This window comes from Melanotaenia boesemani, chromosome 16 (assembly GCF_017639745.1).
Source record: "Melanotaenia boesemani isolate fMelBoe1 chromosome 16, fMelBoe1.pri, whole genome shotgun sequence".
Taxonomy (NCBI): domain Eukaryota; kingdom Metazoa; phylum Chordata; class Actinopteri; order Atheriniformes; family Melanotaeniidae; genus Melanotaenia; species Melanotaenia boesemani.
This window is the reverse complement of record NC_055697.1, coordinates 13,679,245-13,697,034: the sequence shown is the minus strand read 5'-3', so window position 1 is coordinate 13,697,034 and position 17,790 is coordinate 13,679,245. Positions and strand designations below refer to the sequence as shown.

The 17,790-nt window shown below is 37.6% G+C and overlaps 1 protein-coding gene across 1 annotated transcript in view; it reads left to right on the top strand.

Annotated features, from left to right (window-relative positions):
- The window catches only part of lmbrd1 (LMBR1 domain containing 1), a 63,033-nt gene extending 50,210 nt beyond the window's left edge, over positions 1-12,823 (top strand). Inside the window, exons 15-16 of the mRNA XM_042010298.1 lie at positions 11,078-11,169; positions 11,443-12,823. Of these exons, the coding sequence (XP_041866232.1) occupies positions 11,078-11,169; positions 11,443-11,553 (203 nt within the window). The 3' untranslated portion in view covers positions 11,554-12,823. The remainder of the gene's footprint in view (positions 1-11,077; positions 11,170-11,442) is intronic.
- The last annotated feature ends 4,967 nt before the right edge of the window (positions 12,824-17,790 follow it).

The following is a 17,790-nucleotide window of genomic DNA, read 5'->3' as shown; positions in this document are numbered from 1 at the left end:
CCATGTGTGTTCTTGGCACCACGGGACCCTCAGTTTGCAGTCGTCCAGAATCAGTCTGTGGGTATTAATTTCCACTAACATTCTGTATCCCTTCAGAGGTGTTGCTGTATACAAAATATGCAGTGGGGCCAGAGTCACTTAACCAGCAGGATTTCTCTGTTTTTTTTTTTTGTCCTGAGCAGCGTAGGAAAATGGATCTTTTTTTTTTTTGGCCATCTTTAAAACAGCTCCTGCTTTCACAACAGCCGTTGTTTCACCTACCACGTGTAGGAGGAAGTGTCAAGCTGAGACAACACATGCGACCGAGAGGGAATGCAATCACTAACTGATACAGTGTGTATGTAACAGGTGCAAGATTTTATTTGGATGCCGACAGTCCATTTTATTTAATTTATAAAAAGCTTCTTTCTACAACCTGTTGAGATGTGCTGTGCATCCAGGTTAATGAGAGTAGTCTACTTACAAGACAGTCAAATAACCACACTGTCCAGTTGTCAGATGATTTGCTCAATTTTTCTTTTTTAAAACTAAAACAGTAAACATAGTAAAAATGTTGGGGTTTGGTTGCTGTTGGGGGGTTGGGGCGCCCCTCTAGTATAATGGCCAGGGCAACACTGGGTTTTATTAATTACTCAATTTCACTAAGCTTACTGAAATCCTACTGTTGTGTTTTTATGCATGATAATGTTGAATTCAACATTTAGGAGATTTCAAAACATCGGGATATATACTGTGTATCGGGATAAATCCAAAAAAATATTGGGATATCAGTTTTAGGCCATATCACCTTAATCCCTACCTGTAGGCAAACTAACTCTCCTAGTCCAAGCAGTGCATGTAGCTAATATCATTTTAATTTTGGTTTCAGAAGACAGCTAGGCCATAGGCATAACCACTGGTACATGTTAACCAAAAGCAACACACGCACTCAGACACACACATGCACTGTCTCACTGCAAGCAGGCAGGTGACGTACCGTGTTTCTCATAACTGTCCCACAGTCTGTTTTTAACAATAATAAATCAGAGTAGAACAATAAAACCTTTGACAAAAATAATTGAAATGTTTCTGCTTGAAGAGATTAATCTCCGTAAAATGCATTTCGCTTAAATATTTTGAGGTTGCAACAACATCTGTACTTACATACAGTACTTTGTCTCTCATGTTCTTACAATAAAACTTCATGATAGTTTTTACAATAAACTATCACAGGGCTCCAGACTGCGACCAAAATGTGAGACAGTGCGAGTGAATTTCTTTTTATCTACTCACGCAACTGCGACCAATACATTTGCTGGTCTTTTTCTTGTAGTAGTCATAATTTCATTTATTTTGTCGCCAACAAATTTCTGCTCCCCTCTTCAGCCCAGTAGTTTACAGTAATGTCCAAATTAGATGCTGGTTTGCCGACTCAAACTAACTTCAAAATGAGAAAAGGAGACGAACACCAACGAAGAAGACGACAGCCAATGTGCGTGTGAGCGGGGACGAACGGCCACTGTGATTGGCTTATGTGTGGAAAGAGGCGGGTCTTAGGGAATTTTTTTTTTTTTTTTTTTTTTTTTTTTTTTTTTTTTAACCTGTCTTGTCCAGCATCGTTGCAAACAGAATGATTGTCTGGCTGCTGTCTGGTGCTGGGCAATTTTACTCTATCAAGCAGGGATTTATACTACATGTATAAAGTCCCTCTTGATGAAAAACTTTATTAAATCAGACTCTTAATGCTGGACTCGACCGGAGGGGACAGAGAGAGAGAGAGAGAGAAAAGAAAGTAGAGAGAAGAGGGAGGGGAGAGAGAGGGACAGAAAGGGTGTGGGGAGTGCGGGTGGGGACTTGAAACATCATACAGAAGACCATGTAATCCATACTACTTACAACATATATAGCTACGATCATCCTAGCCAGTAGGTCATTACACAACTAGTTGATAATAGTAACAATAATAATAATAAGAGTAAGAGTAATAATAATAATAAGAACAGAAATAATTAAAAAAAGAAACAAAATATGATAATAGATATAAGTGAAACTGCTGTATTCAAGAACACGCGCAGAGAAACCTGTGTGGATGTGTTGGAGAACTCGGCCACACGGCGACGCAAAGACTGTGTGGAGACGTTCAGGAAGGAGTGACCATGCAGAGTGATCATGCAGATGCCACCTCACTTGAACAGAGGCCAGAGTCAGGCCAGCGGTCCCGAGACCCAGGGGTCTAGGGAAATTTTGTATTCTTCAGTGTTGCCAACTTAGAGACTTTTTTTGCTATTTTTAGTGAGTTTTCAGACTTCTCTAGTGACTTAAAAAAAAAAAAAAAAAAACACTATTACAACTATATGTACTAGGCTGATTATGCTTGTTAGCGACTTGAAGCGACTTTTAGGACAGTCAATAGCTACTTTTCTTACTGAGGAGTTGGGAACAGTGGCTGGATCAGTCCCTGAAGCTGTTTATTGCCAGGAACTACATGGACCAGTCATACCATGGCCTATGGTGAATGGTGGTGACAAAGTTGCCATTCTGCTTCGACTACAAGTGCAAATCAAATCTGATTTGATTTGACAAGTTCTGTGTCTACTTGTTTTGTATTAGTTCGACCAGTAAGATGTGTCTTTTTCTTTAATGTTATGTCAACTGCAAAATATTGAATTGTAAACATTGTAATTTCTGAATTTGTTCAAGCATTTATCACTAATACAGTGAAAATGAGAGGAAATGTGAATATTTGCTATGCAAGGTGATTTCAGTGTGCGCCCCTAAATTTTCTGCTTGTGCTCCTAAAAGTTTAAGTTAGGGGCCACTGTGCTCCTCGTAGAAAAGGTTAGTCTGGAGCCCTGTATCACGTTATAACATGATAAAGTCCCACTGAGTCCTCTGCTGAGGCAGAGCAGAGGTTGTTGGGTTTGTCATGCTGCAGGAAGGCAGAGCTCCATGAGAGGAGACACTTTGTCTATCAGCTTTCACTCTGTAATTGATTGAGTCTTGTTTGAGAGGCTCCCTCTCTCTTTATATCTGATGAGAGCAGGGGTTGGCAGCAGAAGCAGAGATCAAAAGCTCTGGTCAAGACATTTTCCAAAATTACCCTTGTGTTCTTATAAGTATGATCTGGATATAATGAATATGTTTTTCATATATTGGTATGATTCTAACCAATTAAATATCCATCCATGTGTAATTGTGTGTATGTCAGAAAGCATAACATAGGCTTAAAAACTGGGAAGAGCTGGAAGTACTGTAGTAATGCTGTGTGTGAATGAGTGGAAGTCCTACAAGACTCTGTCCCTCTTCCAGGAGCATCGTTCTGCACAGCCGTCGCTTAGCACTAGTTATTCTCCGTCCAGAATGTTTTCATTTGCTGTTCCATGATGGTGGAATCATATCAAATGCTCTCTGAGCAGGAGCGTCTCTTCTCATCCGAGAACCCTCCATCTATTAACACCTCTAGTCATCTAATAACTTAAATGCAAAAACTTTGAACTTTGATCATTGGAGCATAGATTTAGCACTTAATGCATCCTCCAGGGTTTCTTACTGTTGTTGAGGTTTGAATATTTATTTTTGCTCCCTTGTAAGTCACATTGAATAACAACATCACCTGTAAGATCTTGAACAAACATGTGAGCAGCTTCTTGAAGTAATTAACGCTGATAATCAGCAGTGAAACAGTCGGACTGTAAATAGCTGGTTAAAGTGTCTCAAGGACTTTTGATAAAAGGAGAATACATAATGCTCAGCCTAAAATACCCATGTAAGTGGGACATTTCCATTTTTTATTCTTTATAAATAAACAGTGCTAACAGAATCTGTTTGGGTTTTGTCGTGATGAGACATGTTTGTAAACTGATGAAAAAAAACAAACTGAATCTGCTTCATAATGACAAGTGGAAACTTTGTAAGATCTGAAACTTCATTTTCATTGGAAAATAATGTTTACTCAAGGTGTTCCATTCTCCATATTTTTCTCATATAAGCCATCACCACATCACCTGATCTTCATTTCATGTTGCTCTGAAAGACTCAGTGAAAACATCTAAAAGATAGACCAAAGGTCAAATGACACAAGGAAGCAGAAGCCAGGAATACATGACAATAGATAACTTATTTAGGCTTGCATCATGTATGTTTGCTTTGTGTTGCTTTACAATATGCCAACTATCTAATTAGTCATATTGAGTATAAAAGCAGTTTTTTTTAATAAGTTGTCATTTTGTTGAGCCAACATTAAGACCAATAAGCTCTTAGATACGCCAAGCTATGAACTGTGTCTTTAGAGAAGAGAGTTATTACTGATGTGGACATCAGTCCAGACTGTGAAGCTCACATCAAACTGTGTTATGATGTTCTATTTTTATTTTATATGTAATTTATTTTGTGGTGTAGAGCTGTTCTTAATTTCATAAGCCTGTCAGAAGGCAATATTGCCTCACAATCATCCTTTCTTTCTTTGTGGTTTTGTTTTTGTTTAGCATTTATAAGGGGAAAAAACAAAATGTCACCAACGCATGATCACAAATACCAGATGACATTTTTCTCATCTATAAATTTCAAGTTCCTCTTTGATAATGTGAAACAAAAGAATGTCAGTATGATGTTAGGGAATTACGACAGCTCCACATAGACATTCTTTATAATATCACATCGTATGACACTGAGGTAAAAGAGGGTAGAAGTCAAGCTGGTGACTGATTGGCCAGCTGGACACAGTGGGATGATGACACCAACATCTTGACAAGCAGGTGCTTTGTGCCAAAATCTCCATTATCTACTCTAAGGTCATTACCTGGCCATTACTCATTTATTCAGCAAACTGGAAATAAATCCTCAGGAATTAGCTGACACGGCCCCACACCACCTGAATCTTAAAGTTGTCTTTATACCATTTATAGAGGAATACCAACATGTTTCCAGAAGAAAAAAAAACATCCAAGTTCTTCTCCATTTGGGATTTATTGTAAGTTTTTCTACTGGAGTGAGGCTGCTTTTATCTTAGTCCATTCAAATTAGATTTTTTTTTCCCCGAGTTTCTCTCAAGACACTCGTGTAAAAGTGAACTCTTGCAGCACTATATATTTTTGAGTTTGGTTTTATTCTATCATAGCTTCACAAGTGCTGTGTGAAACACAAAGAAATGGCAGCATCAAAGGTGGATGCTTCTTCAGATTGCTCTTATTGCTGCAGTGCTCATGCTACTTCTCTTAATGGGTAAACTTTTATCTATAGATTGTACATAAAAATAATAATAATAATTTTGACCCTAAGAACCTTTTCCAGGACCCATGGGGGTCCATTCTTTAGTTCCTTCTTTGACTGCATGAACAAGGAGATAAACAGTCCCAAAAAGAGCCCTGGTTGTGAGGTAGTGATTTTAAGAGTACCCTGAACCTTCTGGGTAAATTTTTCTAATTGGCTGAGTTTTGCCCATATTTTTTTTTCTTTTGCCCACCTTTCTGTCCTAGTTATTTTAGGTCTAATATCCACAGCAGCTGGTAAACACTGTTAGCTTGATCACCTTTAATCCATACAGAGGAACAAAGTGTTCCTGTTTGAAACTCAGATATTCTTGCCAGCATCAATCAGCAGAGAGGATTAAGGGCAAACCACAAGCTCAGGTGCTCCATGAGTCGTAGCTCTGACTGGGACAAGAAAGAAGTTATATTAGATCAAAGATTATTATTCACATTTATGATGTGAAGCCAGGTGTAGACTACAAGACTTCAGTACCAGTGGAGTGTTGCGTTGTTGAAACTACAAAATGCGTTTCTCATGTGTTGTAACGTGTTCATTTATGGCTGATCTGGAGGCGGGGCTTACGCACTACAAGATTAGCCTAACTGATTTCTGTCAAGCAGTTACAGCTGCCATGAAGACAAGTCTCCCTCTTTACAAAAATATAACAGCAGCTTTAATATTGCACCCAGAACTGACATCAACAAATACATCTTATCAACTACTTAAAGACACTACACTCATGTCCATCAAGTAACTGACCTGTTACTCAAAGATCGAGCTATGATGGTACATAACTTAGCTTTTGGAGTGGCCTCTTGAATTAAACACTCCAGTTAGGAGGGAACATCTTTTTCTTTTTACCCCCTTTTTTCTGACAATAGTTATAATACTGTTAGTAATCCATCTGACTATTCTAAAAAGGTCTCCATCTCACTGATTTTATTTCATTTTGGCTGCTCTCAGCCCAGATTTATCTCTCCCTTTGCCAATCTGTAATGATTATTCCCATACCCAAGCAATTAACTGTCCCTAACTTGTTTATTGCTGTCTTGTTAGTGCCCTTGTCATCAGTTCAGCAACTCTGTTATTGGTTACGTTAGGTCCTTTGACAGTCTAACCAATAATGTTTAAGTCTCGGTGCTGCACCCCCGCTTTCCTCCCGAAAGTAAAAGCTTAAAGGGTTATATCTAATAAACTCTCTGAGACACTGCATTTGTGCATAAACCTGTCCGCAGATCAAAATAATCTTTTTGGAAGAAGGAAACTCATTTTCAACTTCATATTGTCTAACTGCATATGTCCAGTTTAGGCTAAATTTACCAATAAAGACTGAGTATGAGTTTCATACTATCAAATACAACCATTTTTTGCAGTTTTAAGATTAATTTCAACCCTCATGAGATGTCTGTATATGATATCCCAACAAAAATATTCACACAATATTTCACACAATAGCCTGCTGTCTGTTTCCTAGCAACTTGCTGGTTTGCACTGTATTGTTTTTAGAGAGCTTCAGGGGGAAGATGGTCACAATTTTATGCGTTGTCTCTGAGATGTCAGGTACCCAAGCAATTTTCAACAGACGATTCCCTCAACCCCAACACAAATTAATAGTAATTTTCTTTGCAGCAAAGGGATCATTATCAATTTGCATTACAATGGAATGTGCCAGTCAGAAGGTATTCTCCTGAAAGAAAAGGGAGCATCTTGTTATCCACAGACCTGTTACAGGAATATTTACACTCCAAGAATATCCGTTTTGTTGCCTTTATCCAAAGGGTAGAACTAAAATCACAAAATCAAATGAAAATACTACTCTTTGCATAATGGACTCATAAATGCCTTTTATATAAAACCACTGTTAACTTCTTGCCTTTAGCAAATAGAGATTTCCCTCAGGAGTTGAAGAAGAAGAAGAATTTTTATCTTAAGGGGAGAACATTGAGTAAACAGCCAAGAAAGTCAAAACCTGGCTTCAAATAACATGCTGATCGTTTTAATAAAATAATGTTAATAATTATGACTTTAACATTGTTTTCCACCATTTGAAAGATAGAAATGACTTATGGTTTACTCCTTTTAATTAAATTATATAAGGGTTCATTTATTAGTAAGCTTATCCTAGAACAGTAGCATTAGACAAATAAGAAGAACACACATATGGCCTCTTTGCACAAGATGACACTGTTTTCTAATTAAATGTCTGACATGCTTTAATCAAAACGCTACAGAGTTACATTACAACAGCGCCGTCTACTTCTTTCTTTCTAGAATAGCTTGTTTAATGGCATGCAATAGGCAACTCCACCCCATCTCCTCTGTAAGGTCTGCCTCTGTTGGTTGGTAGAAGTAAATAACCAGTGAATAAACCACACATTATAACCAAACTCAACTTATACCAAAACTGAAATAGAAACTCTGAATTTTTTTTCTTTTTGTAACTACTTAGATTTTCCTTATCTGTAGTTCATGCAGAGATAATTGGTGCTGGTCCCTCGTGCGTTGAACTGGACCATGTAGTTTAAACACTGCACTGTGGAAAGTTTGTGAGAAATCTGCTCTAGAACCTGGGACTTTACAATCAGTTCAGTTCTCTTTGTTTTTAGTGAGTAATGATAACAACTTTTGATTTTATGTACAATTTTATTTTTTTAAATATGGCTTGCCACTAACATGTTCAGCTTGACAACCTTACACAATGTCAGGGATGATGTTGTAGCAGTGAAAAAATTCATACCTTTTTATAACCGACAGTAATGGAAAACAAGACCTACGTTTTAGATACGTGCAGTTTCTCTCTTGGGTTCTGGTTGGTATGATCAGAGGTTTAGGTAAGATCAAGTCATAATATGTTACCACTTTGTGTGCTGGCTTTTGTGTATGCATCTAGAGGTCAGGAATACTGCTCAAATGGATTTTCCACTGTGAAAAGATGCTTTTGGTGAACTTACGTGACCCAAACTAAAATGTGGAGCAAGAGACTTTGAAAATAATCCTGCTGAAGGAACATCAGCTTCCTCAAAGGACTCTTGAATAAAAGTGCTCAACTGCATTTTACGTTAAGAGAAAGCAAAAACACGGTGCTGGCACAAGAGCCCTCGCTGGCTGAGAAGCTTTCAGAAGAAAAGAGGGTGCTCGTGCATGCGCACGTGCTTTTATGCATGTGTTTGAATGCAAGGATAAAAGATATACATAATACATCATGCTACACAGAGCAGCACTCGCTCTGGTATCATGAGTCAAGGTGAAATTACCTGCACTCACACTGCCCCATGCTCTTATCAAAGAACAGTAATAATTCCAAGGTGAAGCTGGTCGGTGTTGTACATGATAATATATTTAGGCAGACCACTGTTGTGAACCATCTGTAGGTCCCTCTCAGAGCCTGGTGGTTCAGGAAAGCAGCTGGAGAGCTACAGATGGCTGAGGTAGAGGAGGGAAAGAGTGGAGTCACGGGAATGAAGAAGGGTTTACTTCTTATTATCTGTTGATCCTTGTAAAATGAAAGCTGACTGTTTTTGCACCTTTGGATCTCCCATAGGTTTCCTCCTCCTAATCACTGTTACAGATGAAATAAGGTAAAAGCTGGATCCATCTCTTTTCCTAAACTCTCCTCCCCTGGTGGTTTATGTTTATAAAGTTTTGGCTTTAATGATCAAATTCTGAACCTCACTGAGATATTGCTGTGGACCTTGATGTCATGTAGCTTCATATAAGTCTGACTGCACTGTTCACGCAGTTCAAGTCAGTGTGAAGAGCTGTGTTTGAAACTGTGTGATCGGAGCAGCTCAGCAGGTTAGCATTAATGCTCCAGATGGCTCTCTAACATAGCCAGAGTGCATTTGTAGCCTTTTCCTCCTGCCTTCTTCTGGTGAAATGATACTTAATTAGAAGTGTATGTACATATTTTTCTTTTTTTTGTGCTGCTTTATAGCAGGGCTTATTAAAAAGTTTATCTCAAAGAGAGGTGATTTTTCTTTCCTTCCTTTTCCTCCTGTTTTCACACCGAAACAATGAGATTGCTGAGGAGAGGTCCAGACGCTGCACGCATATGATTAGCACTTTGTTTTTGTTGTTTTGTTTTTTTTTACGTCATGAGCGTTTCCTGTGCCTGTCAATATTAATCCAGTCACATAAAGGGGAAGGACTCAGCTAAAGCATCCTGATCGATATGTGTATGAGATCTTTCAAAACCAGGAGAGGCGAGGCTCAGAGGTGATGTCACCAGCAGAGAACTGCTTCACAGGAAAAGAAACTTTTCATAAATGATTAGTGACTTGCTTCATGTCTTTGATTTTGATGTGTTTTTATGTTCATGATCAGTCAGTAATGATTGCGCTGCCTTTAATCAACTAAATGACGATGGGGAACAGTGAATTGAGTTTGCTCTTCTTTACCTGGTCTTTACCTGATAATGTTGCTTTAGAGGCATCAAGCTTAAATTGGTTTGATGTTGTGTAGTTTTTTTTTGTTTTTTTTTACTTTTAACTGCATTCATTTTTCAGTTTTTTGTTATCTTTTCAAAATCAGACATGCTTACTATACTTTCTACTATTTTATGTTCATTTTATTACTTCAACTGAGCACAAAGTACTCATAAAGCACTGTTTCTTATTTATATCTTTTTCTACTATTACTTCAAATTATAAATCCTTTTTTTCTTTGTTGCACCACCTTTTGCCACCTTTCCATGTAGTATAATGCAGTGACATTTATTTAATCATTATATAACTTTAATAAACATGCCGTAAAAATAAAAAAACGTATTAATGTTTCTCATGAGAACTCATTCTGAACATTCGGTTGAACATTAAGACATTCACCTTGGAGCCAGTTGATTGTCTGCTTGATAATGTGATGACACATTTCTAAATTATTTTCTTTTTTTCTGCTTCATGTTCTGTAATAAATGGAAATGTTTTATATTTTTGTGGAAATATACCCATCTTTCTGTAATAGACCAATATCTTCCTCTTTATATGATAAAGGAGTGGATGTTTATTCTTTGTTGTTCTTGTTGCTAGAAATAATTCTTTATTTCCTGTATGTTTAGGGACCGTACAGATGTGTGATTGATAAGAATTCAAACGTAAAACATCTTATGCTTACCGTACAGTAGTGGGATGTTTTTAGATATTAGCTGAAGTTTCAGAGAGACAGTTATCATTTTGTTCTTGTGGGTTCAGTGTCTGTATATCATGAATTTTATATGGAAATCATTAGAAATATTCCTCACCATAATACTGGAGCTGCTTGTATAACCCATAACCTGCAGTTGACTCTCTTCACAGTTTGTTGATGTCTTCTGTATGCCAGTGCTTTTACCTTTTAGCTTTTTCTTTTGCAAAACTTGATATCTTTGATGCAAGGCTCCACTAACCGTTACATCATTCCAGTTACATTCGTCAGTTCAGACATATTCACATCGACAGTGACACGGTTTTCCTTTCCTCAGACTACCGGTTGTCTTTTTTTGTTAGAATAACAAAATAGCCTGAGGCACTGCTCCATGTAGTAATGGCAGCCTGTTTTTAGCTCTTAGGTGAGTTTAGACACTTTTTTAACACAGACATATCATATACAACATGTAGCAGTGAACGTGTCACATTTTATTTGGTTCCTTCTTTTCTTTCTTTTTTTTCCCCCCTGAGAGGTAGTCCAGACCACAGGGAAACCATCAGCATCATGCAGAAAAGAAGATTTTCACCTGAAATACACTAACATGGTTGGATTTAAGAGAAAAAAGATTTGAAAGCATGAAAATGAATGCTCATAAAAACATGTGACGGTGTAGTTTTGTTGACGTGCGTTCAAGTAAGATTTAAAAAGCAGTTTTTTCCTCCTCTTTCAGACCAATGCACTGTGACGAGGACTTACCTTTTCCTCCACAAGTTCTGGTTCTTCAGCACCATCTACTACTTTGGCAACTGGGCCTTTATTGGGGTAAGTCCAGCTATGTTAATGGTTTGGAGGATATGTAACATAAAACATGTAATCCAAAAGCATTTTTTAAAGGATGAGAAGGAGAGCAGACATATAGGATTTTTTTTTCTGCCTAGAAAAAGGTAATAGAAAATAATCTACCAAGACTGCACATCGCCTCAGAAAAAGATGTTTAATAGCCTCTTTCCTGCGAGCCCTTGCTGGACTCTATTGATCAGATGCTCCTCATGAAATATCTCCTAATGTGTGCTTTGCTTATTATTTTTACTGTAGGCTTTCCTCATTGGTCTGGTGGTATCCTGCTGCAGAGGGAAGAAGTCGGTGATTGAAGGAGAGGTGGAGGCCGATGACTCAGACCTCAGTGATGATGAATATGTGCACTAAAAAAAGAAAACTCCCTTCATTTGTACATATTGTAGCCATAACCTAAAGGGATTAGAAAGAAAAGTATTTCATTTTGATTTCATTAACAAATAAATGAGTGTCAGAGATCTGTCCCAATTTAACTTATTGGTTTTAAGGAGTTATTGCAGCGGCGTCTCCTGGATTGCAGCCTCGTTTTGAGGCAGTGCGTCCCTCCCCTTTAATGAGACAGCTCAGACTGATCGTTATGCCTTCCTCAGTCAATATTATTGATGTCTTTGGGATTCTGGGAGTGTCCTCCAACTCAATCCTACCTTGAGAATTCAACAGTCTGACATAAATTGGTCGTTTTCAGGAGACAGACTTACTGCAGCAGCAAAGACGGGAACATGCGCTGCTCCAAAACATAACATTTAAGCTTTATTTGGAACAACTTTTAATTGTAAACTTGTTTCATTCAGTTTCTAGACCCTTTACGTGATTAATTTATTACATCTACAGTTGGCTTTAAAACATCTTTGAAAGAAAAAAAAGTGTACACATTAGTTTGCTATTAAAAAATACAGCAAGTGATTTTGTTTTTATTTTGTTTAAGATTACGCATAATTTGAGTGGGTAAGCTTTATTTCTCCCTCCACATTCAGTTATTTACAGTTTCAGGCCATTTTCTAATAAAGCCCTTCCTGCACCTGCACACCTGCTCTGTGTACAAAGTCTAAAGGACCAATTGCATCTGCAGTGTTTTCAGTGTTTCTGCTGTACATGGTTTTTAATTATATGGCTTCAGCAGCTGTTTGCACTCTGTGTTGGGAGAAAAATGTGAAATGCTGAATAAGAAATAATCAAAGATATGGATGTGTTTTTCCTTTAATTAAGAGGTACTTTAATGTTTGCTAGTGCTGTGGAGTTTGTAAACTGCAGGCCTGTGATATTAAAAAAAGCTATTTATAGCTTATTTTAACAATTTTTTTCTGCGTATTATTCTGATGAATATATCAAATCTGATGATTTATGGTAGAAACCAAATGTTTGTGCCTCATGAACGTATACTACTATGATGGGCACTTACCTCTGATTGTCAGCCTAAATCTCTGAGTTTTGTTTTGGTTTTGCTTTGAGATGTTTGCCTGGTTTACTCCACTGAGATGAGTGGAGGGAAACAGCCAGTAGGTGATGATGAAAAGACCTGCAACACGTGTCGTTTCTACGTGGTAGAAAGGATTTCTGTTATGGAAGTTGTATCAATATTATATTCTATGTGTATTTAAAGGAATAAAACAATTTCAAAACACCTGCGTAGTTTCCATTCTTCTTTTCTTAGTCAGGTTTCACAGCTGAGTTTCTTTAAGAACATGAGCCCATAAGTGTGAATGTCTAATCTGGTGCACTACTAGACAAAGTTTAGAACTGGGTTTTTTTTTTGGTTTTTTTTTTAAAGAAAAATAAAATAAGTCAGAATCATTAGTTTATTTTTTTTATAAAATGGGTAATGACAAAAGAAATTTAAAACAAAGTATAAATTTGATTTAATCATAAGTTTATCAAATAAGGAAAGAAACACTTAAAGATTTACCTGTGCAGTGCTCTGACTTAAAGAAGTTAATGAATGATGTGATTACTGCGTTTAGACGGTCCAGTTTCTTTTCTAGCAGCAGATCTGAGAGCATTTCTCTAAATGTTGCAAGCCATAAAGAAATTTCTGTTTTATTATTTTTAAAAACATCTCAAAAACATCTGTGTAAGTTGGTGAGGATCGTGAAAGGAAAGACTAAAAAACCCTGCATGATGATGTCTAACCCTGACCTGAACCTGAACAGTGAAGTGGTATTTTCTGCCTGTATAGTACATCCCTCCTGTTGTCTACTGCTCTGCTTACACATCCCTCTCCCTTCAGGTGCTGCCTGCACCAAAGGGACCCTCTCATCAAAGTTCCCATCACTCCCACCACCACCCACGTTTCTTACATCCAAACGAAAAACAAAACTCCACACAAGCAGAGAAGAGAGTATCTCTCCCGCACCATCACTGGAAGTGTCTTCACTAAACTGAGTTCTAAACTTCTGTTCTTGGAAGTGTATTCAGAAATTTCAGTCCCAAATGTTGTGGATTTGTGATACTTTATTTGTCTACACCTGGGTCCTCGAGTTCTCCCGTCCTGCAGGTTTTAGATGTTTCTCTGCTGCAACACACACGACTGAAATGAAATAAATTACAAACTATATTTTAAGTTCCACACAACTCTATTAATGACCCCTTCATTTAGGTCCAGTGTGTTGAAACAGAGAAACATCTAAAACCTGCAGGACTAGGGTTAGTAGTCCCTCGTCTATACAAGTACTATGTCTTGGTAAAAAAAAAAAAATTGTTTACTACCTTTGCAGCAACTCAAGAAATAAATAATTCAGTAAAGAATATGTAAATGGTAAATGTGTTGACAAAAACAAAGCAAAACACAACAAACAAAATAGATTGGCACTTAAAAAGAAACAGCTCTATTTCAGCTTGTTAGTGAGGACAGGCCATTTCTGACCCAGAGGTGTGTACAAAATGTGAAGACAACAGGAGGGATAAGAAGGGTAATGTAATTAACGGAAAGAACTCAGAAGAAATAAGAAATAAGCCACGGTCTGCTGGATAGGTCACTTTAGCAGCTTTTTTTTATCTTTATTTAAAACCTTAAACCTTAAGCTAACAGAAATGATGTTCAAAGCTTGACAGAACCTATGAACCTCTGGTACTGGAGGCATTGACTGAAAACATTAGGAGTGCTTATTAGAATAAAATGTGTTAGAAATTTAGGATTTAAAGTGAAAGTGAAATCTAGTTTTAACTGAATGTCTGGTTTAAACCAAGAATGAGCCATGACCTGAAGCAAAGAAGAGAAGTGCAAAATGAACTCATGCAAACTTAAGATACACACACTTCCACACACATACATACATACACACAGTAGACAGTGGAAACTATCAGGAAAATGGTGTGAGCACCTGGAAAGCTTCAAGTTTTAGCTGCCAAAGATTGGCAGCCAAATAATAGGCAGGCCAGAAATTATGTTTATGATGCTTTGCTTTGTTTTGTTTTGTTTGTATTTATATATCTTATCTAATACTAAAACATTTTTAATTAAAGAGAAATGTCTCAAAAATCAGTTTTGTGGTGAAAATGCTTTTTAAAATCAGACTTTACAGACTTATTAAGAAGCTCTTAAGTAGAGCTTTACAATCCATATTTATGTGAATGAGAAAGTGTATCCCGTTATCCACAGCTCAGGCTTTGACATACAAATGTTAAAACATGGAGCATTTTCTAGTAATAACTGCACGTATCAAATAAGACTGACAGTTAAATACATGCTTCTCTGGATTAACTTGCACACTACCTGTTCGCTGGATGCTTTGGATGGATTTGCATGAATTTTTATGTGAAAGTCCAATTAAGAGTTTAAGGTAGGTCTACCTTGTAATTTGAGTTAAGCCACTGTACGATATTCCAGGCTTGCAAATACTAATAATACCAAATACACCTTGAGCTAAAAACATGATCCCCAGGACTCTAGCAGAGGATTGTGTGATCAACATGACAGTTTAGAGGATTCTTGGTGTTCAGACGACTACTTTTCTTGTTATCCTTCATACTTAAAATCCGGTCTTGTGTCATTTCGTCCTTCCCCTTGCATTTACCTTGAGTTTTTGGCCCCTCAGGGGAACAGTGAGGACATTTCAATGAATGAACATATAAATCTGTCAAAGCAATAAAAGTTTTTCTGCAGGAAGCTGCGGTACCATCTTGGATCAGCCAGAGGGTCATTCACATCAAATAAGTTGAATTTAGTTTCTTACCTATTTGTACCATGCCATATATGAGAAAGCAACATTTTATTTCTCTATATTCATTTAGCTGTGTTGGCCAATATATATATTTCAGAACGTCTTCTAATTTTGACAAGAAAAATATTAATCTAATATATTTTCTTTATAGCTCAAAAATTCTACCCATCATGTAAGCCCTTATCAATATGATCAAATCAAATAAAGAAATTTTCATCCAAATCTTCACAAAACCCCAAACTGAGCTGTTTTACAAACATCAGTCCAGACTCTTGTCAGTTAGATAAATGGCTCCAGTCCAGCTGTGGTGTAACACTCCAGCTTTGCCAAACAAAAGTCTCTTTATAGGACATCATCTGTGCTGTACTTGCCTTTTTATTTTATTTAAGATCTTTGTGCATGAAGACAATCACAATGACAACGTCCACAAAGTGGCAAAACAATGTTTAAAGAGTGCAATCTCCAGAACCCTCCGTTGTTACCAGCTTGTACATGGAGAAAATGGAAGGAAAATCGTTGAGTTCCTACAAAGGCTCAACAACAAGCCACTGTTTTACATACAAGGACAACACCTGGGTTTTGTAGAGTGGTGAGACGTGAACAAAGAAAAGTTTTATTCAAGCTCTCAGATTTAACATGACCATGATGATTTCTTTTGATTGTTCCTCCCCCTTTTTTTTTCTATGCTGTGTGTATGTAGTCCGTGATTTTGTCAGTGTGGAAGGCTTCACCTGCTGGTACCTAGTCTCCAGCAGACCACTTTATTTTTTTCTACAGCATCGTTATTCCTTTTTTTTTTTTTAAATGTTTGCCTAGCATGTTAGCTGACTATTATTGCTTCTCTTGTGTCCATGCTATGGTAAATTAAATCATCAAATCAAATTCTACTTATAAAGCACTTTTCAAACAAAAATAGCACAAAGTGCTCTACATAAAACATACAACTAGCTATTTTAAAAACACACCTGATCATAATCTCTCTCAAATACACACACAGCATGCATTCAGTCCCCCTCCCCTCCCCTCCCCAACCCAAACCCAACCCACTCTTCTCTCTTTTTAACTGAATATTATTAAGGAAATAAACATCTGGCTTGACACTGCTTTGAGGAAAGGATATCTTCTCCAGGAGGCAGCCCACTCAAGACCACAGAGGCCACCATCTGTGGAAACCACCCAGATCAGGACTGGCCAGTACCCACAATGCATCCATAGGGCTGCAGTGCAGGACCCCCAGCCACCCAGACAAGGACGACCCCCCCAGTAACAATCCTGCAGACCAAGCAGGCATAGCCCCCAGCATAAAGGATCCCCTTGAGGAGTTAAAAATCTTACATAAATAGACCAAATGAATTTGGGTAACAATAATTAAAAAAAAATCTACAAAACTTATGATAAATGATATAAAAAAGAAAGCAAATAAATAAAATTAAAGACCTACCTAAAAAGGTAGGTCTTGAGGTAAGTTTAAGCCCTGAGCATTATGCTGACTCAGGAGGGATGAAACCTAGAGGGATGTGTCCCGGGGTTGTGTGTCATGCTCTGAAATGGTGAGGCAGGACATGAAGGACATTTTGCAGTGTTTGCACTGATTGATGATACAACAGGGCCATCATCAATCAGTCGTGTCCATTGCAGGATTTTCTTTAGTTACTGCAGGCAATGTGCTGCATCCACCTCAGGTTGGCACCTTAGCAGCAGGGCATGGTGACTCTCTTCATGTGTTGTGTCTAAAAAGTGAGGCCCATTAAACTTAGCTTATTCCCCTATCAAATCTACATACAATGTGGGATGGTTCCACAAGCCTCCTCCTCCAGTAAAGGGTGATTCAGGTAGTAAGTCTTACTCATGGCAGAGAAGAGGAAGAACCTCGGTCACATGAGAAAAAGCCACATCCTCATACTGCATGAAGTTGGTATCCATCTGCATGCTCATTAATCTGTGATGGGCTTCCTATGGCATCAAATATGAGATTTACTTGGTTGACATGTGATGAATAACAATTTTCTGAATATTTTCCGAACATAACTCCCATTCCTTCACTAACCCGGATTAGGGTACCCAATAGTGAATCCTTTTAATAGGTACAGGTGCTGCACATACTCATAAAGTTCCATCAAGTAACTACCATATACTGATTACTACTACTCCAGGGACAAATAAACCAAATCCAACTTTTTTTTTCTGAGGGAGGTTTCATATGAAGTAGAAGTGATTGTGTGGAGTACTGTAAATACCAAGAGGAATAACAGACCACTGCTGCCTTTGTCAGGGGCCTCTGTACCCATCATCTATCTTACTGTTCTACAGAATAAGAGACTGTGATGCATTTTACAGTGCATGCCAAGTGGACCATTTCTAAAGCTTTTTTTTTACTAAACTTTTTTTTTTTTATCCTTTCTAATTCAACTATGCTTACAAGAATTTTCAA